The sequence below is a fragment of the Cynara cardunculus genome, assembly GCF_001531365.2.
Source record: "Cynara cardunculus var. scolymus isolate 2C chromosome LG 3, CcrdV1, whole genome shotgun sequence".
In the NCBI taxonomy this organism is placed as follows: domain Eukaryota; kingdom Viridiplantae; phylum Streptophyta; class Magnoliopsida; order Asterales; family Asteraceae; genus Cynara; species Cynara cardunculus.
The window spans coordinates 33,673,903-33,700,458 of NC_037530.1; the positions used below are offsets into that span (position 1 = coordinate 33,673,903).

The 26,556-nt window shown below is 34.5% G+C and overlaps 2 protein-coding genes across 4 annotated transcripts; both read right to left on the reverse strand.

Moving 5' to 3' along the window:
* Positions 1-231: 231 nt before the first annotated feature.
* LOC112509605 (pantothenate kinase 2-like) lies at positions 232-11,170 on the reverse strand. 3 transcript variants are annotated; one of them, XM_025114652.1, is made up of 23 exons: positions 11,065-11,170; positions 10,178-10,486; positions 9,753-9,968; positions 9,562-9,584; positions 9,144-9,260; positions 8,938-9,057; positions 8,753-8,847; positions 8,575-8,668; positions 8,313-8,444; positions 6,909-7,021; positions 6,523-6,715; positions 5,107-5,315; positions 4,485-4,529; positions 4,366-4,414; positions 4,036-4,118; positions 2,903-3,019; positions 2,728-2,791; positions 2,095-2,241; positions 1,839-1,994; positions 1,469-1,552; positions 929-1,123; positions 628-699; positions 232-528 (listed from the first exon to the last, which is right to left on the reverse strand). In XM_025114652.1, the coding sequence occupies exons 2-23, from the start codon at positions 10,443-10,445 to the stop codon at positions 439-441; spliced, it is 2,682 nt and encodes an 893-aa protein (XP_024970420.1). In that variant the 5' UTR covers positions 10,446-10,486; positions 11,065-11,170; the 3' UTR covers positions 232-438. The 3 variants fall into 3 exon arrangements, with proteins under 3 accessions (XP_024970420.1, XP_024970422.1, XP_024970421.1); XM_025114654.1 differs by having other exon boundaries at positions 10,913-11,170; XM_025114653.1 differs by having other exon boundaries at positions 10,822-11,170.
* A 4,451-nt stretch (positions 11,171-15,621) lies between these two features.
* Positions 15,622-24,282, reverse strand: LOC112509322 (iron-sulfur cluster assembly protein 1-like). Its single transcript, XM_025114217.1, has 3 exons — positions 23,850-24,282; positions 22,612-22,666; positions 15,622-15,986 (listed from the first exon to the last, which is right to left on the reverse strand). The coding sequence occupies exons 1-3, from the start codon at positions 24,154-24,156 to the stop codon at positions 15,839-15,841; spliced, it is 510 nt and encodes a 169-aa protein (XP_024969985.1). The 5' UTR covers positions 24,157-24,282; the 3' UTR covers positions 15,622-15,838.
* Between the last annotated feature and the right edge of the window lie 2,274 nt (positions 24,283-26,556).

The window sequence follows — 26,556 nt, forward strand, 5'->3', positions numbered from 1 at the left end:
TTACATCGTATCGAAAGGAAGATACCTCCGATTGGGTTTTTGAAATTTAACTTTCTAGAGGCGGAAAAAGTGAAATATAATTGAAGAAGATTGTAAAGAAAACTACAAATATCCTCTTGTGGCCACGGAGGTTCAAATGCGCCGACTCCCGGCTACCTGCAAAGCAGATGGTCGCCCTGGGATTAGTCGGCTCGCATAGCGGGTTGGATATCCAGGTTAATAAAAAAAGCGAAATATAAAGTGCTCCATTATTATTTTCAAAGAACAAGATTCTGTGTTTCTAGGCAATGGACAGAAATGCACCAGACGAATAGAACACAAAAGCTAAAAAGATACATGACTTATGTGTGTTTGGTGATTTGAACATATTCTAATACATTAATTTCTCCTTTCTTTTATGATACAAGATCCAACAATCATCAAGAAACACTCCAAGTTTCAATTAGCTGGCTCGTATCTGCAAACGCAGTCGTATATATTCCCTTTAATCAACTTCTCAGCCAACCGTTGATTTTTCACCATTGCAAGCTATACATAAAACATCGGTCATAACAGTTAGATCGCCTTTCAATCATACCCTAATCAAAGAAATGACTGATAAACAAGAAAAGGGCTTTTTTGTTGTACCTTTAGAGCATCACATTTAAACCGAGCATTATAGTTGGTATGCAACGCACGCCCCATCCCTTCCAAAATCACCTGCGTAATACCAACAAACCATCATGTAACATAATACCCCAATGCTCATTTGCAATAGGAAACCTCGTTGAATCTCTCTCTAAGAGCACCCATGTAGAAAAAATATGATACAGATTTGATGGTCTTGCCTAGCTGATGTGGGAGTCCAACAAAAGATGTTGCAAAAACAAAATGATTCCAAGCTGAAGCATAGAACCAGATAAATATATAGGATATTGAAACAGCATACCAAATCAGCATCTTTTGCGGCAGCAGCTAACTCAGAGCTAACTTGCCTCAAGTCGATGCATGGGCTCCCACAACCATTTTCGACCACCATTAAAGGAGTAGAAGATGACTTCTCCCTTGGACTGTCTTGGATATTGATCATTGCATCCATAAGTAGGCCGCCAGCTTCAGCAGCTCCACGAAGAATGTCACAGTGCTGCGGTACAATCATTGCTATATTATTATTATTAGAACACCGAGCACCTTTGATGATTCAAAAGATTCAGCAAAAAAGTTGTGAGATTTATAATGGGTTTATCAAGTAGCCAAAGAGGATCATTTATCCACCGCAAGAACACAAATATTGTCATTGATCTATGCATCAAGATGCATGTCTATTCTACAATTTTGTAGTATTTATTCATATCGACTTTGAAGTTAGAACTTATCATGTTTGACCACAGATGTCAAACTTAGACTTCTTTATAGAGTGGAAGATGTGTGATAAGGATTCGAATAAAATAATATTATTGATCAAGAATATAAAACGGTTTCATGAAACCTTGGCAGCCTCGGCAACGATTTCTGGAAGCTCCATTGCAGTAACATCATTTAGTGCTGGAAGGGAGTTTGCAACAAGCACAACCTGCAAAAATGTCCGTAAACAAGCTGTAATGTTATATGGGTGTTTATGTCGCCTTTTCTTCTACATTATGTAGTAAATGCTCAAAAAGCCCAAATCCCAGGCCTGTAAAACCCGGAAAACCCAGCCTGAAAAAGCCCGACCAGTCCCATTTTCACACAAAAAGCCTGACCAGGCTCAGGACTGGAATAGCCCGGGCTTCTTTTTCTTACTAAACACGGGCTTGGATGGTCTGGGCCTTTTGAAGCAAGGTCCTATATTTTTCGACATTCAAAAAGCATGGACTCACTTCAGTTCCACGGCGTAGAAGTTCTCGAGCCAGGGGAAGCATTCCTAAAACAACATCAGCACCCGAGTTGTCCACAAAGAGCAAGGCTCGTTTATGACGTTGATGTTTCTTGTCTCCAAAACCCATTCTCTCCTTAAATGCATCAAAATCATCCACCTAATATACATGCAAAAAGGTTTTGTCATTTGTCATAGACCATCTACAAAACAATATGTTTTTCTTTCTCTCTATCGATCTGATATTTTAATCCACTCACCCTCCAAGGCCTTTGCATCTTTTTGCGACTCATTCTATAGATTTCAATGATTGTCCCTTTGTGATAAAGATCAACACATGCACGAGATCCCCAATCAAAGATGTTTGCAGCAAGAACACCTTCTATTAACGTAAGGAGTCGTGTTTCCTGAAAATGAAAGAATGTTAGCATCACGCGAGACATAAAGATGCCTCCCATTTCAGACTTATCTTACGGGGGAGTTTGGTTTGATGGAATTGTTTCGAGGGATTTGGATTTTGTGGAAAGGATTTGGAATCGGAGGGATTTGAACATATTGGTGCGGTTGGTTTGTAGAATTTGAAATGGAATTGAATTCCATTATTTACAAAACCAAATTATAAAATAATTAAATTACTTTTTTATTAATTTACAAAACAAATGTTTTTACCATATTTTAAAACATTATTATATATAAATACAACAAAATCCCATGAAATACCAACAACACCCATGGGATTTCAAAATCCTATGTTTGTAACCGGATTTTAAATCCATGAAATCCTTCAAACCAAACATGGGACTGGATTGGAGTTCAATTACAAATCCCTCCAAATCCATTCCAATCCTACAAACCAACCCGGATCTTAGTGACATGATGGACTGCAACCATACCTCACTCATACCATCAAGCTCCATCAGAAGGTCGGGTAAAACAGCAAGTGATGCCTCATTCTCTCTGCCAAAGAATCCAAATGAACTTTCAGGGGTGATGAGTGAAACAAATTTCTAAAAACAATGAAATCTCATATGGGTTTAAAGAAAAACGAAACATGCTACGCCATATCACCTATGTTTTATTGTACTATATGCGTCAAAAAAGTTGAATTCTCTCAAGCATTCTTCTCTCAACTCGAGAAGATTGGCCAGGCTTAATTTCCCGTAAGCAGCTGGCTCCTCCATTAACCTGCAATTGATTAACGAGTTACTTACAAGTATCAATCATAATTATGCCAAAAGATGTAGCCGTTGAAGTCAGAAATAAAAAAAGGTGGGAACTTTAAAAATTTGCCTTGTTTGTTGTAGCATTCCCAAACATTCTAATTTCACAAACAACACGTAAGGTGAGCGCCACACTTTACAGTGTTATTTATCATCTATTGGTAGTGTGATTTGTGCGTCCACACAAGACGGATAGTACTTGCAGAAGCCACAGTTGCCAATTCATGAATCAATCAAACTCCCTATACAGATATCATTAATCAAAAACTGTGAATGGGGTCTTGAATAAGCTTCAACTTTTTCTGAAACGATTATATGACATGAATACAAAACATACAAGTGAACTTTCAACCACAAGGGTGGTGCCTGATTGGTTTGAGTTTGGCTCCAAAGGTCAAAAGTACCAGGAGGTCCCAGGTTCAAATCCAAGGAGGAATAAAAATCCCCTTGTGGCCACGGAGGTTCAAATGCGGTGACTCCGGGCTATCTGCAAAAGCAGGTGGTCACCCTGGGATTAGTCAACTCGCATAGCGGGTTGGATATCCAGGTTAATAAAAAAAAAGTGGACTTTCTAGCTATGTATACACCAAATATAATTATATATAAGAATTGGTCATGTCCAGTTAGCAGTTCCTAACAACTTCACCAAAAAAATAGAACAATTAATTTAGGTAGCTAGATATAAAGCTTTGGGTCGATAAATTCCACACACATATCCACAAAAGGAACATAAATAAGGTAAACTGTAGTGTGGCTTTATAGATCCATATACTACCATTTTATTTGATACAACGGCTATTCAGTATTCAGATAGGATTCTGATTTGCTAATGGGATTCACATTGTTTTCTTCAACTGTAAGATTCAAGTTGTTAACCATACGTTTTTGGCAACTATGAGAAAGACACGATGGGCAACTATGGGGGTGTGTTAACATTCATAAACACACACACATTTCCCGGAAGACATTGTGCGTATGTACCTTGCCAAATGGGCCGAAAATGCACGAGCAAAAGCATCGCCCCTTCTTCTAGCATCATCTGTTCCACCTTCACTGGCCACTGCCTGCATATTCCAAACAACTTTAAGAGTAGAATAATAGGCCTTTTGGTTATCATAATATAAAGATCACATGGTTTGAAGCACAATCTCAAATTAGGTCAAAGAAGAGCACAATATTTTCAACAAGTTGAAAATGGTTAAACATTTGTAATTGGCATACACATATCCGATCCGCCAACCGTCCAAAAAATATCTCTACTCTAACCCACCACAAGCCCAAAAAAAGGGACACAGAAAAGATCGTGTTTACCTTATCAACAAGGTCCGGTAAATGCTCAGACAACACTGTGAACCAATATCTACAACAAGATAGAGATCCAACATAAGCAACAAATACCTCCTTGACCCATATAAAAACTTGAAACTTACTCAAGTTCATTGGGATCAGCAAGATCAATAGTGTTCGGTTCATACCTGTTAACATAGCAACATAACAGCATCAATCACGGGCCAAATTACCTCTATTTTATCTTGAAATAAATGAGCCAGATTAAATGTTAAACATTCAAAGAACTACGTCCTAATTTATATGTGTTTCAGGGAGCATTGGAGTAACGCGCACTTGTGGCCTGAGGGTCCAAATGAGTTGAGAAAGCATCCTCTTCGCAATATTTAACGAAGGGCCAAGACTTCCATACCCAACCGTAGCAAAGACAAGGAGCCCTAGTGCATCAGGGTTGCCCACTTGCCTTATACTTCTCCACTAAAACGAGCCACAATTCGTTTTTCATCATCAAGTTGTTTTACCTCTATCATTGTAGGGTTATAAGATGTCTATAAAATACAAAATTCTTTAACCAAAAGTTAGGTTGTCTGATGATAAATAAAAACCTTGTTGAAAACTTGAAAGCATGTCTATACTGATTTGTGACTATTCATGTGTCAATAACATCAAAGACTTTAATAACTTTTCCATATTAAGAAAAAATCTCTTAAGGGGGATGGCAGCAACTGAACATATAAACAGACCAAGTGACGGTAATTTGCATACGTTTTAGGGTCAGCCAACAACGGGAACACTTCTAAAGAAGGCACCAGATGAAGGACACCAACATTTAAATTACTTTCATCACAACGTAGGGTGTCTCCTTTCGATGATGGCGCCTCAAAGCCACCTAAACCAGTAGTTCTTGGAGAAGCCGTTGGAACAGGAGCAGTAATTTTAATTCCTTTCCGTACAAACTTCTCCATCCATGATATCTGCAATAAGTTACAGATAAAATACTATGTCAAATAAAGTACTCTCCAGTAATGCTCTAAAAGAATAAGCATAATGTCTCATATTCTATATAAGCTTAAGAGAGCATGCAAAATCTAGAGAAACACATATATCAAAAGATAACGAATACATGAACAACATGAACCTAGATCAAAAGGATTATGCAACTCAAAAATCCAAATCCAGTCGAATTAGTTCAAGATTTACATAACATGAAATGGCACATTGATTCGAAAACTAACATAGCCACATGATAGAAAACAATTACAGCATTTTAATCTTTCGGCTGGTATATTACAGAAACCGTCACTTCTGAAAATGCACAAAGAATGCTACATACAAAGACTTCCATAACTTATTGAACATATCCTCTTTTGAGGGAAGCAAGTTACCATTTTCTTCTTTTAATATTGGACTGTATATAGAACTTGTTACAAAGAGCACCCGCCCACTTAAAACCATTTCGTTTTACAGTTCATCATCATGTAAATGGATGTAAGATAACATTTGTTTTCGGCATAACAACAGGGTCACATTGTTCTAGTTGCAAAAGAATTTATATTTCATCTGTAAAATTTCTTATGCGTCCAATAGTACATAAATTGTACAATTACGGCTGGAAAATAAATAACTCTACACAATTTATTCGAAGAAATGAATACGCAGCAAACTATATTACAACACAAATTCATTCAAAACCCATACAAGATCGTTCCAGTTTGATCATTACAGTTAAGGCATGAATTATAAAGAGAATAAAATTACAAAAGAGATATATATATATTAAGAACAGGTACAAGATGAAATCACTAATCAAGTTACACAACTGTCCCTTTCTGATTGCTACAGACAAGATCTGGACCTTGTATCCATCCTTCAAAATCCATGAACACATGCTCACATATGAGGACATTAATGAAATGGTTTGCATCAAGTTTAAGTTAATCAATCTGCATCAAGCTCGATACAGGATGTTTATTATAAATCACAATTCATTCTGCACTATATTAAGTCACCAACCAACCAAGAAAATTTAACTGGCTAGAGAATGAGTCCAATAATGTATGCCGTGCTTAAGACTCAAAGCCAATCCCAGTAAAGACTACTACCCATGTTGACTATAAAAAAATATTTCCAGCAGGCGGTTGATTATATAACTCATATTATGTTTTTTGACCATATACTTGCCTTCTCATTTAAATCCCCAAGTGGAGGACCATGAATCTTTCCTCCAGTGTACGGAGCACCCATTGGAAATCTTTCAACCAGCTGGTGAACCATCAAGTCATCTAATCCATGCTTCTCATAACTCATAAATGCACCTAAAGCTCCTAAAAACCCTTCATGACGTAAAAACATAGCTTGCGCTCCTCCTTTTGACCTAAAAAAAGAACAAGGTCAAAATATTCATCATTAAGTGATGCATAATTATCAGGAATTCAGGTAAGCAATTAACAGAAGCATGAAAGCATATAGGAAGAGATTTCCTAAAGCTTTGGCTGATAAAACTTGAATGCAATTGTAATGGAAATAATTCCCCAGCTTAAAAAGATAAGATAGGAGTAAATCCTTACCAAAATTGGATTGCAAATGAAATTGTGTCCATGGTATAAGCATGTCCTCTTATGAAAAATCCTCCAAAAAATATCCGCTTAATTCCAAGTTGCAACGCAGTTAAATAAGATATCTATAGAAATTAAAGTTGAAATCAGATCCATGATGAGCACTAAATTATAAAAGAAAACCTCCTTAATCATGCTCTTTCTGTTATTTCCACTAACAAGAAAGAAAACAATAAAGAACTGAAGTTTATCACCAGAAAATAAGAACAAAAACACACAGGTTTACTTCTATGGTGAATTCAAGATACTATTGTCAGTGTCTGAAGTTATTTCTCAGAGTCATTTCACTGCCCATTTTCTCTTGAACTACAACTGTTGGTAATCAATTTCATTATCTTTATGGAAAGGAAAACTGATTCTATTAGAAGGTTCTGTAGACTTAAGGGGCCGTTTACCAAACACTTACCCGGGTAAGCGCTTACCAAGTCATATTGCGTTACCAGATGAACATGGTAAAGACCAAGAATCTTACCCGGTAAGAACGAGGCAAGGACCAAGAGTCTTACCCGGTAACGTGAAGGCGATGATTCTTATCATGGTTATCGCTTACCTGGTAAATTGTTGCATACGCTGTCATTTTGTTAGACTAAAATCTTACCTGGTAAGTAAGTGATGGTGTTGAATTTTATCGGTAAGCGCTTACCGGGTAAGCGTTTGGTAAACGGCCCCTTAAGTTCAGTAACTTCTCTACATTAGGTACATTATATAAATTGGCACACATGTGAGCATATGCATTAGTAAAGAGTAAATTTGAGCAATCATGAAAAGCAAATACAACTTGGGAATCTGATATACAACTCATATAAAAAGAAAAATGGGTATAAATAATATAAAGTTACGCTGCTTTAGAAATCAGATCAGAAACAGAACCATGACCCAGCTGATAACAGCATCATAAAAAGTTACCAATCAATGTTCCTAGAACATTAAAAGCATATTTATCACAAATATTTATGATTCCATCACATGTAAAATCATCTCCTTCAAATTGTCCTATACAGCAATAATTGACAACTAAGCTGTGAGGTTAGTATGCAAATTCCAACATCAAAACGAGCAGCATAAGGTGGTGAGCTAACTGAATTTACTCTACTTAATTAGTAGCACCTGAAGGGGGGATTAAATATTCTTCCACTTTTCTTGGAGAAAGCCGGGAGGATCGTTGTGAGACACAAAGACAATGACTATTGATTGCCTCTCTTTGTAGAAGAAATGAGGTGTTTAACAGAATATGTTCTTATAAGTATGTCATATTCTTGTTTACACATTAATAAAATTAAATCTCATAATGCTAAAGTATGTAAGGCACATCGTATCTTTCATACTAAAACATCATGATACATCATTACATCATACCTGGCCTATATTGTAAGAAATCATACGAAGGAGAGATAGAGAAATGTCTTCAGGTCTGTAGTCTTCGATTTCCTTGTTCTCAGAAATCGCCTTGCCAAAACTGGAAGCAATTGTTGATGCAGAAAGTCCAATCTGAGATCATATAAGGGATCACGGATAATTATGTTAAAAGCGTGATAAGTCATAAACTTTTTGCAAATATGAGTTGCTTAGAAAGACATAACATAAATATCTATTTAATTGCATATTGCAACCAGTTTACCTTTGAGTAATCCAAGCCCCCATAAATGTCACCGACAAGCATATCTATGGAGCTATTATCTCCCCTTTGACTTAACTCCAGCAGTTCATCAAAACTGTAATAACCCATTATTTTATAAGAACCATCAAAGCGGAAACCGAAAGATAAGTACCAAAATGGTCAGAAGATAAAGGGTAACCTCTTGCACTTGGTTAACAGCCTCCCTAACCCCCAGTATGTACCGCCACCTACATTTGTCCCACTAACCCGCTGAAACTTCCCATCTCCATCAACCTACATAAATGCAAAATTTAAACTATCCACACTGAAGCACTAAATAAAAAAAGTTCAAAAGAATGACAAAAAAGCATAAAGATATGGTACCTTTATCATGCTGACACCAGATCCGATATTAACAAGAAGATATGGGTACAAATCATTATGGTCTATCTGCACAAACTCTTTATGACCTTCCTTATGGGTGAAGGCTTCATGGCGAATCGCCTACACAAAGTTCAGTTTATTAAACCTAATCCACATATTTATGGACTTGACAAATAAATTGGTGCAGAAAAAAATTAGAATAGCACCTTTAGCAAAAAATTTGCACCCGCTACAAGACAATCCATCTCATCTTCTTTTTCAATGCTAACTCCAAGTTTCTCTTTGAATAGATCAGCAAACTTGTATGCCCCACCACCTGTAGCCTTCTCAAACATTCTAATAAGTCGATAAATACAAAAATTAAGTGTTCAAGTTCAACTAGCTGAAGTTTCTGTGTTCAAGGCCATGCTAACGAAGAAAGGAGGTTCAATCATAACTAGTACCCGCATATATAAAAGTTCTTATTGTTCTTTCAAAGATGATTGGTTCAGCAATAAATCATGGGGCATGGTAGCAAAGTTTTGGTATTGTAAGACAAGCAAAGACACATAAGTAGAATGATCATAGCTCGGGAAAAATATGAACATGTAAACATTAAAATCAATGAAAAAAGAACGTGTATACCTTGATTACTGCGTTGTCATTGTCTGGAATTGGAGGTTGACAGGACAGGTATCCATTTCATACATGATAGAGAATGGAAGTCAGATTAGAAATGTGAAGTATAAGTCAATTAAATACAAGCACTGGCTTGGAAAATCAATATGTATCTTATGACAAAACAATGTTCTAAGCTAGCAATAAAAGAGTTGCACCTCCTCTGTGAAGTTGCTTCGAGTGGATGAATTCTAAACATTCATTAATTTTAGCAGTTTCAAACTTGACAAAATGCAGCCTCCCTCCGAGGATTGGAAAAGTCCTCCTGATGTTACCATTGCTAACACCAAATCTCTCCTTTGCAGACTTCTTCCTCTTGTCATTAACTACACGATCCTCGTGTCTTGAAAAATAAACTAACTTGATGAGAGAGCCTGGTACCAATTGTTGACATTAGATATGTTTGCTAATTGCAATTAAAAAGCTTGCCCATATTAACTTAAAAATGAAGAATTGAAAGAAGCATCTCCACATGAATTTAAAAAAAAAATAGCAAGAAAATTGTCAAAAAGAACTCAGAAATACCCAAGAGCAATCTTTTAAGAACTATCACTAAACCCCACATTAGAAGAACAAATATCACCTCCAATGTCCAATGCCAAATGGGATATATCATCAGATTGATTAGGCAACAGAATCGTGGGGTCTCTCTCTTCGAAATTCCCTTGAATGGCTGCACCACTAAGATCAAGCTGTGGCCGTGAACTCGACCTGTGAATCGAATTTCCAACTGGTGGAACCATCGTCTCTTCTCCTCCTTCTGAGATAACTTTCTGAGTTATGTTGTTGGTTTCTTCATTTATATTGTCAGTAGCTCCTACTAGTGATTGGTCCTTTCTTAACCCATCCATCGCTAAATTCAATGCTATCACTCTCTCCACCTAACCACCTCCTAAACAGGTCAATGTCAAAATTGGATTCCTCCATTACTTCATTTCATAAGCAGACAAGTCAGAAATAAATTATCAACAAATTTGCACAGAAAAGCAAAACCAAAAGAACAAACAACAATCAATGGATGTTCAATTATATAATAACACAATTCATCAAACCCACATGGAAATTAACGATATAATTAAATTTTCAGCTAATAATTGTAATAATGAGCGCCTGAAATAGACTTTTTCGCATTTTCATCAAGTGATTTACTGAAAATCACTTTACCCTTTTATTTTCGTATAACATTCAAGACAAACCCAACAAACGGTGAGGCTTTTAAGTGATCACCATTAACGCAAGTGAAAGAATTTTCATTTTCATATGGAGTGATAATGAACTTCGGAACCAGATCGGTGGTCTTAAATGAAAGAAGTAGTACCCAGACACCAGTTTTGGGTGAAGTAACGAAATACAATCGAATCAGACCCGAACAAAGTAGTAGCTGAATAGAATAAGAACAGTTGGATTTTGGATTTGGATAGGAGGATTATAGAAGTAGGAAAGTTGAGGAGGTTGTTCGTCTGTGCCAACCTTGATCAGTGGCCCTATCCACGAACAGGAACAGTTCGCTAACACAAAATCCTTTCAACAGAATTAGAACCTTGCAAGTAAAATCAACAATTTTCCAGCACACTTAAAATAGAAGCCCTCAATTACAGAAACGGGCCGCTCTGTTCTAGACTTTTGGAAGGGATCTTGAGGATAAAATGTACGAAATCACAACTTATTTTTTTATAGTATTATATTTTTAGTTTTTTATATTACAGTTTTTTAAAATAACTTTTATTAGGGTATCATATTTTCAAAAATTTATCCGTTATAACAATATCCGTTCTTTTATACTATGTTCTAGACTTTTGTAAAAGAAATTGGTCATGTTATAATAAAGTAATTTTGATAGTTAAATGTTATAATAAGAAATGACATGTCAGCATTATTATACATGTGGATAACCTACATGAACGATAACGTAGCAAATAAACATGGAATAATAGATAAAATTTAATTTAAAATGTTACCCAATACTATAACGGAAATTTTTTTGAAAATATGATGCCCTAATAAAAAATATATTTTGAAAGTACATTGTTGTAATAAGGAAAACTGAAAGTATAATGTTATAATAAACATATTTTTTATAAAAGTAGATTGTGTAACACCCCAAGATCACATTTGTATATTACCATATATTTCATATATCAAGAAAAATACAAATTTACATATTCGATCTCAGATATCTAAAAGTCACATTACAAAAGTAGCTGTCAAATTTTTTCCACAAAATTCCCTATGCAGACTTGCATACAAGTATTCAAAACAACAGATAAGCATGTTATCTTGCACATCCCATGTAAGCATATAAGACTTTTCACAGTTTTTCTTTTCCCTTACATTTGTTTGTGTCCGACCTGTAATGCACATTTTTGAAACACAAATAAAGGTTAGACCTTGAGGTCTAGTGAGAAAATCCTTTTGATGCAATTACAGGGTGAAAATCACTAAATCATTTTTTACAAACTCATATTTGTAATAATAACAAATATACAATGTTTTGACAAAACAACTCTCTTTACCAAAGGGTTTTGGCCTAGCGGTATCGTAGTCCTTGGCCTTCTAGGAGGTCAGGGGTTCAAACCTCACCATAGGTGAGGAGGGTGTGTGAGTTTATTTGTTGCATTTGCCATATATAAATATTATATATTTAAAAAAACTCTCTTTTGCCACATCAAACCACAAAATACCTATTTATTGCATAACACATGAACTTAATGCTTCATATAAATCAAACCATAATTTTCTCATACCACATTGGGTGAGACAACCCCATTTCCTCGCAGCATGCTGATGCGGGAACCCATCTCATCGCATCACACTGGTGCGATCAACACAAACTGAGTGAGACTACCCCATTTCCTCACAACACGTTGGCGCGAAAACCCATCACATCGCATCACACTTGTGTGATCAACAAACACATCATCGCATCAAAGCCCAGAGGCAAGACTAACCAGAGCCCATTTGGTCTTACCAACTAGAGGCAAGACCAACCAGAGCCCCTTTGGTCTTACTAACCAGAGCTTCTAGTCTTACCGACCAGAGTCCCTCTGGTCCTACCAGCTAGAGCCCATCTTGCCAACCAAAGGCAAGGCCACCTAGAGGCCCTCTGGTCTTACTAACCAGAGCCCATCTGGTCCTTTTGATCAAGTGTTCACTTCATCTTATCAATAGGATGCGATAACCTCAAGTTATCGCATCACACATATGCGATAACCTCAAGTTGTCGCATCACACATATGCGACAACCTCAAGTTATCCCAGAAATTGATTATGTCACTCTTATCCCAATATACTCACCTCTTAATATGTCACCCTTATTTCCACACATGATATAATCATGACTAAAACCCACCATTTTGCCAATAATGGCATCAAAACAATTTCATAATAGAACCATATATAAGGAACTATGCAGTTCTATACCCAGTTTCCAAATAAGGAAACTTCTAAACAAGTTAAACTCACAATCATGCTACAAATAGCATCTAGAAACAATTTATCATCATCCTCATGTAAAAACTATATATTTAAATTTCAAATACCAAATAAGGAAAGTTGATAAATTTAACTCATCTTATGATCACAAAAATGAAGATGAACAGCAATACATATCCAGACTATAGTCACAAAATCAGTTTCTTGTTTCCCTTACAGGCTTGTTTGCTTCCCACACAAGAGAACACACAGATAAAAGCTCACCTTTCTTTTTTTACCACCAACATCAATGAGATAAGTTAAATATCTCATTCAATGCTTTATATAAAACCATAAAAAGGCGGTGGTGGGATTGCTTTTTAAATTATTAAAGCAAGTAAACACATTTAACCCCTCCACTTACCATCACCTTCCAAAACCACCCCGAACTTTTATAACCGAATACCCGGTTACACAGGTTGCTATTTTCGTGTATTTTTCCCTTTTTATTTGTGTTTTGAGACTTATGTGAAGGAAAAGGAAAATGTTTCAAGTCTTTATCTATTATCTTTGTGCGTCGGTAAAAAAAAACATGCTTTTTGGGGGAGAGATACTATTTCAGCAATATATGTATTTTGATTTTTAACACATGTTTTAACTTAATTCCTATGACCTTCTGCCTTTCATTTTAGTCCATTTGGGCAATCATAATGTGTTAGCAATTTAGACCAATGTCCCGATTCTTTCTTTCTTCTACTAGATTTTCCGATTCCCGATTACGATTGTAAATCCTCAATCCCTGCTTCTTGGGTCTTTAATTTGAAGATTGAGATCTCCAGTCACATTTATCTTTGTTTTCTTGATGGTTGATTCTATCATCAAAGCCCCAAGCATCAATCATGACTCTTAATAATCTTCCACCTTCTTTTTTTTTTTCCGACGAGTTGCCTCACCAGCAAATTTAGTTGACTACTATATCATGATATTGATTGTCATTATTCATATCACTAACTCTTTGAAAACGCGCACAAAAGTTGAGAGTTAAGGAGAATTCAGCTTCCGAATCGAGCTAGATTATCATGAGAATTTGAGCTAAACAGTAGTTGGTAAACTCTTATATGCTAATCTTTCCATGTAATGACTTATTGGATAGTTTATTGTAAAAGAACTCATTGAAGATTTTGTTTCCAACAATGTCAGAAGAAAATATTTTATTTAAATAAATTTTGTATCTTACTATGTCATTTTAGACATCTCTATTGTTTCAATTTGTAGGACTTTATGGTATAAACTGTTATATTTTGTTTATTTTTTACTTATCCAAAATTGATCTATAATTTTGATACAAGTATAACAAAACCTCCAGAAAGATTGGAACGACCCCAGTATGTTATATGAGAATGTTATTGATTTTCATTCATTTATTTAAAGAACAATATATCTTTTTTTTAATATGTTGTTTGTTTTGGTTCCGGTCCTTTACCTTATCTCTATTTATATTTATTCATTAAGGTAGTCCTTGGTATGCATATATAATTGGATGGGACTGGACAAGAGGGTAAAACTAGATGGGGCTAGACGGGACGAGACTGGATAGAACAAGTATATGTTTGGTGTTTGGTGCAACTAGGATCGGACATGACAGAAATATACAAGTTGCCGTCAAAAGTTGTTTGATGATTTTATTATCATATAATAGTTATAGTTAATACAAATAAAGTAAATAATTAAATAGTTTAATTTTTGAACATTTTTACATTTTATATACATAATACATACATATATAATAGTACTATATTTGAATGAAAATTTGATGTAATTGATGGTAGTTTGAAAAAACACGATTACAAGGGACGTGAAGATGGTAGATAGTAATGGTGGTGGAGGTCGACAATGGGGGGGAAGTAGTTGTGACCAATGTAGTGGAAGTAGTGGTGGTGATGGAGGTAGAGGTGGTGATGACCGACGGTATTAATGGTGGTGGTCGGTGGCTAATGGTGGCTTTGGAGGTAATGCCAGTGTGGTTGGTGGACGACGCAAAAAGGAAGTAGATCGCTCGCTTGCAATTGATCGTTTAGGTCCAGGATACTCCTTTGTTCCATGGCCCCGAGGCTATTTACAACTATTCAATTAAGGATTCCTCTAACAAAAAACAGAACTTCAAACAAAATTGTTTTGATTACATGCTCCAATCGTGGAACTCCCTATCCATTTAAAACCTGGTTGTGGAGGACATGAAGATGGTAAACAGTGATAGTGATAAAAGTCGACAATGATGGAGGAGGTAGTTGTGGCTAATGTAGTGGAGGTAGTAGTTGTGGTGGGCAGTCGTAATGGTAGGCGATGGTAGTGCTTATGGTGAGGTGAGGTGGCCTACAGTGGTGGAATAAACGATGGCAATAGGTGGACCGATGGTGGTTGTGGAAGTGGTGGAGATTTTTGTAGTAGAAGAGGGAGGTGGAGGTGACCAACGGTGGTGGTGATAAACAAAAAAAAATCATATTTGAATCTTAAATCATTCCATTCCATTCCATATCATAAATACGTAAAAGCACTAAGCATGAGCTGTGGTAACGAAAACCACCATAGTTTACTCTTTCTTTCTTTCTAATTCACAGGTGGAAATATATAATAAAATTATATGGTTTATGTAATTGATACAACAACAATCACCAGATAAGAATAACAAACATAATCCTTTTCCTTATTCAGATATCCACAATCTCATCTACAGAAAATTAACGGTTGAAGCTTCGTCTTCCATTTCGTTTACCTTACATACATATATCTCCTCCGTATCACACTAAGAAGAAGTAAAAAGGGAACGAAAAGATTAAGCCTTGACAGTCGTGGAAGAAGCAGTTTCAACCGATTTACCACGTTTAGTCTCGTAATCTTTCACTGCTGCCTTGATGGCATCCTCTGCAAGCATGCTGCAGTGGAGTTTCACAGGAGGAAGAGACAGGTGTTTTGCAATTTCTCTGCAACATCAACATTTATCAACTACCAATTCAAGTTTAAATCCATTTACTCTAACCACCAATCCACATACATACAAATAAAGAAAAACAAAAATGCGTGGATGACAATTTAAGAGTAACAACTGTAGAAATTTGCCACCCTTTCCTAATGGCATATTGAACTAAACCTACACACAAGTTCCTTGAAAAGACTTAAGACTACAGGTGATCGACTTCCTAATCAGCCTTTCCCTTTTATCAAATACCTATATATATATATATATATATATATGGCAAAAGCATCAGTTTTTTTGTGGCTTGAGGATCACCAAGCCTAAGAAGATGACGGTTAGAAATATAAGGGGATTGAAATACGGTGCATAGCATGGAGCAGAGAATAAAGAGGCCAGGTTATTATGATGGGGCAAGTTAATATTGGGTAAATTTGTTGAATATTTTACTAACCACACACAACAAATAGTAGTATGACCTTAAAAAAAACATTTAGTTGCTCTTCTCTGTTATTCCTCTTGCACATCAGAAATCACAACTTACAAGACCTTTCTTTCTCCATCCCTCCCTCACTCACTGTGACAACCACACTTGTAGTCTCTTTTCCCAATGTTCTAAAAGGCATTAAATGGGGCTAGCTGGTGAAGTTACCTAGACCTAAGTGTCTAAACGAACATTTACATAGATGAATACACGGTTTATACTATATATATATATATATATGTATATATATGTATATATATGTATATATATGTATATATATGTATATATATATATGTATATATATGTATATATATATATATATGTATATATATGTATATATGTATATATATGTATATATGTATATATATGTATATATGTAGTGAGAGGTTCAAGTAAGAAGTCTAAATATCGTGAAAAGCTAATAAAGGAAGATTAAGACAAGGTTCATATGTGAATCATTAAAAAAATCGATTTAAAGATGCTTATTTGAACCCATATGGATAATCTATAACATCTGTTCACATGTGCATTTTCAAAGATTTTTCCAGATTTTTTCAATCGATTCACATATGATGATATGAGCCTTCTCTTCTTACCTTCTCAAGATAATTTACCTCCTTATTTGAACCAGCCCCTATGTATGTATGCATGTATATGTTATAATATAGTCATTCGTTATTTATGTATACATATAAAAATCGTAAAAGTATATAATAGTCAAATTAGAGAAATGGAGAAATTAAGAAAACCTCCCTAGTTCCAGAATTGCAAACCAGTGACCAAAACTTAGTCATTCTACCACCCAAGAAACTAGTCTCCAGTCTAGAAAATGAACATGGATTCAAATTTTAAGGTCTCGGAGCTATAGGAAACCCAATTTTTCAGAAGTAGTGTTAAGTCGTTATGTTTGGATGCATTTTAGTGATAAATTCATCATTTTGCATTCCAGTTTCCATTAATCTGTGTATATTTAGGTGTAATTTCCTCGCATCCATCATTTCTATCATGGTTACGTCACGTTTCAGAAAATGAACGGTTTTATTGAATTCATAGGTAATTCATACAGAAATGGTGGTTGGTCAGATGAAAAAGTTTGAGAGGCAACCAGAAAGAAAGAAGGAAGAAAGAAGGGCAAGAAAAAAAGAGACGTGTGTTATGATGAAGTAAGGAGAAATGGTTAAGAGTGGCATGAATCATGCCAAATCAAGAAGGAAAACAGCAGAGTCATGCAAGATGGGCAGAAGCATTGGCACAGACCGCTCCAAAATCAGAAGAAAAGTTGCATGGTCATGCACCGACGGTCGGTTTGGCACGGACAATGCCGAACATGAAAGCAAAATAGCTCGGACCGCACACCACGAGAAGGCAGATCTGTAATTTCCTTCTTCTGGACTTTGCTTGTATTTTAACCCCCAACTTTGTACTTTTCTTACTATAATACTGCTAGGACCTTTCCCTGTGGTACTCTTAATGATAACTTTTGTAAGGAACTTGATATACCCTCCCATGCTTGGATTGTTTTTCCATGCATTTTGGGTATATTTTATAAGACTGAGAAGTTAGATAATTCTCTCCCCAGAAATCTGATTTCTACCATCTCCCTTTATAATACCCGTGTTCCGTTAATTTGTATAAGTTGTGTTAAGTGAACTTTGGGAAGAACTGTGCATAACGTGTTTGTACCCTATGCTTACCGACTTGTACCTCGGACTTAATTGTGATGGATTACCATACAAGGGGCCACACACGTACAAAATGAAACTAAACTCAACTTAAAATATCAAGTTGAAGTCCTAATAGGATACAAAGTTGAAAAACTAGACTTGAGGGGCCAAAATGGAAAATTTTGAAAATATAAATACCCCAAAATTATAGGAAAAAAGATCATAGAACCCTAATACGTATTATTTGATGTCTCTTGTTTTCTCAAGAACCTCCATAGGTGAAGTAAAATCAAGTCAAGAAATCATCAATTGGTTGAAAGTTTGGAAGATTAAAGTTTAAAAACCCTATGTGTATAATCTTTCCTAAGTTGAAATTCTAATTAGGTTAATGTTTCAATACATGGGTTTGAAATTCTGTCTAGGCTTGAAATTGTAAGGAGATTGAAGATATTCAAGCTTGTTTGAAGTTGAAATCATCATTGGAATCAAGATATGTTAATCTCTTGGTAAAAACTTTGAGGTTTTAATTAATTATAGGTCTCACATCGTGAATTGTATATATGAGGTTAAAGTAAAGGTCAATTAGAATGAGGATAAACATTGGTGTTATTAGCAAATCGAATGGAATAGAACTCTATTGTTTTGGTTGTAAAATTGAAGCTATCTGTCTGCAATTACAGCTTGTTTGCTAAATTCGTATAAAATCATTCATTGGTCCAAATTAGATGTGTAATATATCATTGGAAAGCTTGAAATGTCTACTACATCTTTGTAGTTTACACGAAGAGCTGATTCTCACTATAAATAGCTCAAAATCTTGAGTTTCCAGAACTGGTCATATAGAACTCGGTAATTGCACTCTGTTTTTTTTTTAAATTCATAGAAAATTGGTCATTGCTACAAATCAAGTGAATTTTGTGCTCTTAGATTCCTAAGAGCCGTTCTACAACTCTTATTATAAGTTAAAGCTTCATTTTGCCTCTAAATATGTGTAAAACATCAAAAGTTTCGAGATACAGAAGCTGATATGTGCAGTAACTTGAGCTGCAGTTGTTGTTTGTACCTTGTGCATATCCGGCTTATACCATTTGAGAAACTTATACCAAGCAAACCTAAATCTATCTAGGACTATTATAGATGTAAGAAGAAGTAGAAACAAGGGTCTACGTCTTATATATTCAAGTATATATGTTGGTTATGTAAGTGGTAATGGATTAATTGTTTATGTATTTGGGTGATTGGTATCAACACTAAGAACATCCTAAACTCGTGGTATTCCATCAACCACTATTTAGGTACAGATATCATACCTCATTTGACACGGGGATAGCCATTTGCATAAGGCTTCCTAATCCTGATAAATAGTGATAAATTCCGAATAATTGGTTCCAAATTTCTTTTATGATTATTAAATGTTATTGAACTTTGTTTCCAATTGAACTATGACTTATATTCTTATTTGGAACATGAATCACTTGATCACTTGACTTGTTAGATTGTATCTACTGTGAACTCGTACTATAGACTCAATATTGGGAGCACCGATATTGAGATGCTTCCATGGTGACAAAAACTATCATGGGTGTCCTCAATTATATATAGTCCTTAAAAGCGGACTTGCTAATATACCGGTCAAATAGAGGGCATATGAATCGATCCTAGGAACCGTTATCGGATAATAAATTGTGGTCGTGGTTAAATTCACGGAGAGGATTGTTGTGTTGTGCTCACACCCCTTTCCTCACTCATGCCCGAACGGACTAATCATCCTTTGGGAACAATGCATCCTAGTGATGCGGTTTGGTCTTTAGACCCTTGTCATGCCTTCGGGGCATTTTGACTTTCTTTTGGATTATCACTTAACGTTATATATTGCTTTTGAACTTGTTATCTCATATTCATGGTTTAGTTATTATTATCCGTTCATTGAGCATTAAGCTTAACCGAGATTTTCTTTGTCCTCAGCAGGTACATAACTTAGCAGGGATTTTGGATGAGAGCTACGGAGATGACAATACTGAAGATAACCCACTAGGACATACTTTTGTTGAACTTCTGATGACTAATGTATATATACTTATATTTTGGGACCGCATTTTGATACACGTTATCTCCGTTTGTGGTTATGTAATTATCTTTTGGTAAATTATATTAGCTGTTTTGTTTTATATAATGTGTTATATTGTTTTTTTTTTAAATCAATTGTGGCATCTTTCGTCTTTAACCACATGGAACGGGGGTGTTACACCCTTCTTCTTCATTAGCTTTGTTCTTCATACTGTGGTTGTAATTCTCCACATTTTGAGAAACAAATTATATGAAAGTGACGTTGAAGCTTTGAAGTTCATTGAAGATCTTGCTTGGTTATCGCTTAATGTACCCATCAACAAGTTTATCTATTTATGGAACCTTGATATTATATGATTAAATGACCATCATGCTATATAAATGAGATTTGTAATCCTGGTGGACTTTGAACGTATGATTGTATGAACGTACATTTTGGGTCATTATTGTTGAATATTCTTGTATGATCGATCTATGTCCATGTAGGAAGTGTTGTTTCATGTTCTTTTATCATTTTGTTTGGTCAGTTGTTTACTAGAAGTCCCTTTTTAGTTTACAGTGGTGTAGAATAATGTGACCATATTTGTATGAGGATTCGACTAATCGGTTTTAACATTTAGTTATCGGTTGATCAGTTTTATGGCTCATCACCAACTAAAGTTGGGACATGACAAGATGCCAGTTGTTCAGTAATCATATTACCTATATACAGCAAACTGAGAACAAAAGTATGATTTTGATTCTTGAGCGATCAGTCAACTATTCTAGATTTCAAAATGTAAATAGGTAAAAACGGTAATCAGGTAAATGTTTATCACATCTTAATGCTCCTTTTTAACTGTTTTTTACGGAAGTAAATGAAGATATGAATTGGGAAGACTTATTGCATATTGAAAGAGGGTTTTAATTGTCCTCGCAAGATGAATCATCACCTCAATGGATCTGTTCGACATTGCTTACTCCTAATGTAATGTCGAAGCTAATTAATTTCCGTAGCTCGTAAGAAGTTAAATTTCTTTCCTTTTTATTCATCTTCTTATTTTATTGTCCATAGGTCTAATTTTTGGTTCGTTATTAACGAATCCCTCGCTTCATCTAAATGCGTAAAAGATCCTAGCCGCACTTAAAAACCGAGTACTCTACCATTGAGTTCACCATCATGATTATTATCCACATAGCTAGTTCATGATTTGTAGCGGTTTAGTACTTAGGTCATCATCTCTCTATGATCTACATGTGTTATACACTGCTTGTACACATGCGGTAATTTAATACACATCTAGAAAGAGATGCATCAAAGAACAGACTCGATGGTCGAAGAGGAGAAAAGAATACCAATATCAAGAAGAAATCATCAATCTTATCAACAATTTTCATCACCAGCCTTGACAATTGAATATCAAAGAACAACTTATAGGTCATAGCAATCGTATGGTGATACGGTCGGGATTGCATTATCACAACACACAAGATACACATTTATACAACTAAGCAATTAACATGGTCGCTTTTTGAAATTGCACCATGACAGTTATTTGATATAGCGGTTATTGCATTGGTAAAGAGGAAAAAAGAAATAGGCTTGATTCCTCCATCCAGCGTCTTTATATTGAATCCAAGGAAAGTGGTAAATTGGTAATGATACTATAAACAAAAGTGTCATATACCAGAAAGATATGAACTTTTTACGAAGTGTCGTATACCGTAAAAGAGTTTTAGTCAAACAAAATACATTAAATTTTGGCAAAGAAATCTGGAAGCGTGGCTGAATCTCTTTGAATATATAAAACCTAATCCATAAAAAAAACTCGCTCAAGGTAGAGTCCAAAACATATCAACATAAGCCCATAAAATAGCAAGCGCCACAACTCAATTTTGCGTTTGTGCCATTGTCTGTGCCATGTGCCATGATTACTCAGAAAGGGAAAGAGCACAATGTCTACAATTTATGATATATTTTTTAATTCCATGCTTATTTGATCTTGTAATGTTTGGCAAATTGGCAATGATGATATCCATGATCCAACTTGAGGCGTGATGGAGTAAGTGAAAACTAGAACTTCATTCGGTTAAATAGTTTAGACCTATGGGTAAATCTGTATTATACATTTTAGGAATCTTCATAGTAAGAAAAATGCTCCTTTACTACCTTAAATATATCAGATATCATAAAAATTCTGCATCACAAGCTAAGACAATAATGATGATGCATGCACCAAGTCTTGGTACACACTTAAAAAAATGACCAGAAATCCTAATTAGCTGCAAAGTTTTCTAGACAACAGTGTAGCATAGATTTACGAGTAAATTGAGTATTAGTTAAGTACACAAAATACACTTCAACAGAGCAATGCAAGAGAAGCAAAAAGTATTAGTTAGAACAATCATACAAAAGAAGTACAAAAGAGAATAAAACTCACGTGTTCTTGATGGTCAGCACCTCTTCCATCTGTTTTCCTTTGACCCATTCAGTAGCTGAAAACACAAGGCCAACATTACATCAACTATATCATCATCAAAAAAATTCCCAACAATTCATCAAATTTTTTAGCACATGTCAATCTTTGAATTTTGCTCATGTATTGTTAAGGAGCAGGTTCTCTGATCAAGCAAGCAACATAAGAGACATAATACTAACAATTATTTCCACCCACATACCATACAACAACAAAAACAAGATGTGAACACCATGTGTTACAAAAGAAAGCATGTGTACAAATCTTTTAGTTGGGGGCATGAATACATTACAAGGAGTCAAATGTGGAGGCTAGATGTTCAAAATATTAAAGGTTCATTGTTCTTGGAACCCACCCATCTGAATGCTAGAGAACTTAAACATGGTGTTTGAAAAAGCATTTAGCAGAGCTAGGAGATCAAGAAACCAACGGAACTGACTATGAAGCAGCCAGTATGCAGAAGCACAAAGGTTTTGATACTATGTTATTATAATACACATACTTTACTAATTACTAGTTTCATGGGGATCCTTCTTTTGAGAACCCATGAAATTGTGATAACCTTGAGAACTTGTGCATCATGTGTTATTTCATATGATTTTTTTCATCTAAGACTAGGATTTAGACGTTGATCAACATATATGTGTTTCACAATGTGTTTGTTTCACACGTACTCGTGAACACTTTTGACATGTTTGTGAAACAAAAAGTACTCGTAAAAGAGTTTCACAACCGAATGAATACATATGATACAAATACATCGTGAAACAAATATATGTTAGTCAATACATTAAATACTATCCGTGGACTGGAAAAAAAATCATGTAAAACAAAACATTGAAGTAGAAATTCTCACGGATCTCACAAATTTTGGAGTTCTCAAATGATTAAGCCCCCTAGTTTCATTATTTCATTAATACGGGGAAAATATTTTTCGAGAAGCTTAATTCAGCGATTAGTAAGAAAGCAATATGAGAAACTCCTAGGCTCGGCATACCTAACTAATTGAAGCCATGGGAAAAAGCTTAACGCCTAGACAGCTAAAGTTTAACCAAAACATGTACTGTAAATTTAGGTATGAATTGCGAATTACGAGAACTAGAACACTATAATTCTCACACTGAAGGGATTGTTTAACATCAATAATCTAAATACAAATCTCCTTAATAAAACAGAGCAACGATGTCCAAAAGAAAACTCACCAACAGAAGACGACGCGATGGCAGAGCCACAACCAAACGTCTTAAAGCAAGCATCCGTAATCTTTCCAGTCTCTTCATCAACCTTAATCTGAAGCTTCATAACATCTCCGCAAGCCGGCGCACCCACAAGCCCTGTGCCAACTGTGGGATCGTTCTTGTCAAAAGCTCCGACGTTGCGGGGATTATTGTAATGGTCCACGACCCTCTCATGGTAAAACCTCGGCAGAATCCGAGTAACCGCCGGTGCAGACGACCGTGTCTCAGATAATCCCAACCCTAGAATCCTCTTAGTAGCGTGCTTCAACATTTTCCTGATTATCTCTTCTTGATTGAAAAGGAATTTCAATTCCGATGTGAGATTAGGGTTAAGTTGTGAAGATATGAATATGAATGGACGGAGAAATCTTGCCGAACAGGTGTTGGCGTTAATTTGTGGAGAAAATTTACGTGTCGCAACACCAGACGATAGTCATGATACATTCAGGCCCAAGACCCGTACAAATTTCAAACGAGGAGGCCCAATGTTAAAAATAATGGCCGAACTTTCCGATCCATCCAAATGTTTATCTATACTATACAATAAAGCATTTGACAAAAATTTTTAAAAATCATTTTTTTTGTGTATAGTATTGTTTATTAATGCATATTACTTAAAACTCAAGATTACAAGTAGATTGTGCGTAAGTACAATTTATTAAAGCTTCATATCTGAATTCGTGTAACTAACTGTAGATAAACATAATCAAATACATGATAAACATCTCATTTTAAATATAAAAAATCTAATTTATACTATATTATAAAGCATATAACAAAAACTCTTAAAAACCACTTTTTATGCGTAAAATATTGTTTATTAATGCATATTACTTAAAACTCAAGATTACAAGTAGATTGTGTGTAAGTACAACTTATTAAAGCTCTATATTTGAATTCGTGTAACTAACTGTAGTTAAACATAATCAAATACAGGATAAACATCTCATTTTAAATATAAAAAATCTAATATATAAATATATAATTAGGATAATTATTGAGTTCTAACAAAATATTTGATTATTATCTTTATGAATTATTATATTATTAAACCAAAAATGAATTATTATATTATTAAACTTAAACTAAATTATAATAAAAAAAAATTAAAGAAATTACATAAAAAAATAAAACTTTTAAATAGTTGATTTGATATTAACATTAATATATTTTTTTTTCAAATTTTTATGATATGTTCAAATTTATATTTTATTCAAAAATAAAATCATTATTGTTTTATTAAAAACACATAAAATCGTATTATAACATCGACAGAGACAAATAATAAAACAGAACATTAAAATCGAGATGTGTCTCGCTGCATTGCGTGAGTACTCTTCTAGTATTCATTAATTCCGTTGCGAGTTGCAACGCAATTAATAGATATAAATATTTAGACAACCCGAAAGGCGACTTCCGGAAGCAGGTCTTTTTCGCCTTCCATCTAAGCTCTGCAAACATTATTTTTTGACATTGAGCCTTGTCGTTTGCAATTTGTACGGATGTTAGGCTCTGAACGTGTGTCTTGTCTAATCTTATATGTCTAAATTTATTTTGTTTAATCCCTTTTAATTATATTTACATATCAAACGTTACCTAAAAGAATATCGGACCATCGTTATCTATACTATATAATAAAGTATTTAAATTTTGTTTTTACAAAACTCTTAATGTTAAAAAATTATGTACAAAAAATTAATAATTCATTTAATATTTATAATATTCTAGTTTTACTTCTATCGTGAACAATAAAAATAAAAGTTCGAATAGTTTTCCGAAAGTCATATTACTCTTTACATATAAACGAATCAATATTTAAAAACAATAATATATATATCTCAATTTAATATATATATATATATATATACACACACATATATACTAGAAATATATATATATATATATATATATACACACTAGAAAGGTATTCGCGCAATGCAGCGAGATACGTCTTCATTTTAATGTTTCGTTTATTTTTTTATCTTGATTAATATAATACTACTTATGTGGTTTTGAAAAAAATAATGTTTTTACTTTTGAATAAAAATAAATTTGAAGATTTCATAAAATTGTACATGGATATTAATGTCAAATTAACTATTTAAAAGCTCTTTTTTGTACAATTTCTTTAATTTAATTTTTTTATTATAATTTAATTTAGGTCTAATAGTGAAGTAATTTATTTTTGACTTAACAATATAATTTTTTATAAAGATTACGATTCTGTTAGAACTCAATTATTATTCTAATTATATTTTAGTTTTTTATATTTAAAATGAGATGTTTAATATATATTTGATTATGCTAACCTACAGTTAGTTATACGAATTTAAAAATGGAGCTTTAATAAATTGTACTTATGCACAATTTATTTGTAATCTTAAATTTTAAGTAATATGCATTTACAACTTACTATTACATACATTTGGACTTCATAGACTAACTCATAATCAACAAATACAAGATAAACACCGAGTATTACTACCAATAACTGATAATCAACTCACTTTTTCAAAACCACACAAATAAAATGAAGAAATACAGAAATTACATTGCACTATATTGTACGCATATACTTCTAGTTCTCTATATAAATTAATTGGCTAGGTCTTGGATTTAGCCCATATTGTTAATGTCAGAATCCCATAAAAATTAGTTGAGTTGCACAAAC

What these genes read in the sequence shown, in the direction of transcription:
- LOC112509605 (XM_025114652.1), bottom strand. Translation starts at nt 10,445, where the DNA reads ATGGATGGGTTAAGAAAGGACCAATCACTAGTAGGAGCTACTGACAAT. An exon ending in ATGACAACGCAGTAATCAAG is followed by an intron (nt 9,261 to 9,561) that starts GTATACACGTTC and finishes ATGTTTGAGAAG; the next exon opens with GCTACAGGTGGTGGGGCATA. An exon ending in CCGCAAAAGATGCTGATTTG is followed by an intron (nt 700 to 928) that starts GTATGCTGTTTC and finishes GGTATTACGCAG; the next exon opens with GTGATTTTGGAAGGGATGGG.
- LOC112509322 (XM_025114217.1), bottom strand. Translation starts at nt 24,156, where the DNA reads ATGTTGAAGCACGCTACTAAGAGGATTCTAGGGTTGGGATTATCTGAG. An exon ending in CATCGCGTCGTCTTCTGTTG is followed by an intron (nt 22,667 to 23,849) that starts GTGAGTTTTCTT and finishes TTGTGTTTTCAG; the next exon opens with CTACTGAATGGGTCAAAGGA. An exon ending in GTGCTGACCATCAAGAACAC is followed by an intron (nt 15,987 to 22,611) that starts GTGAGTTTTATT and finishes TTGATGTTGCAG; the next exon opens with AGAAATTGCAAAACACCTGT.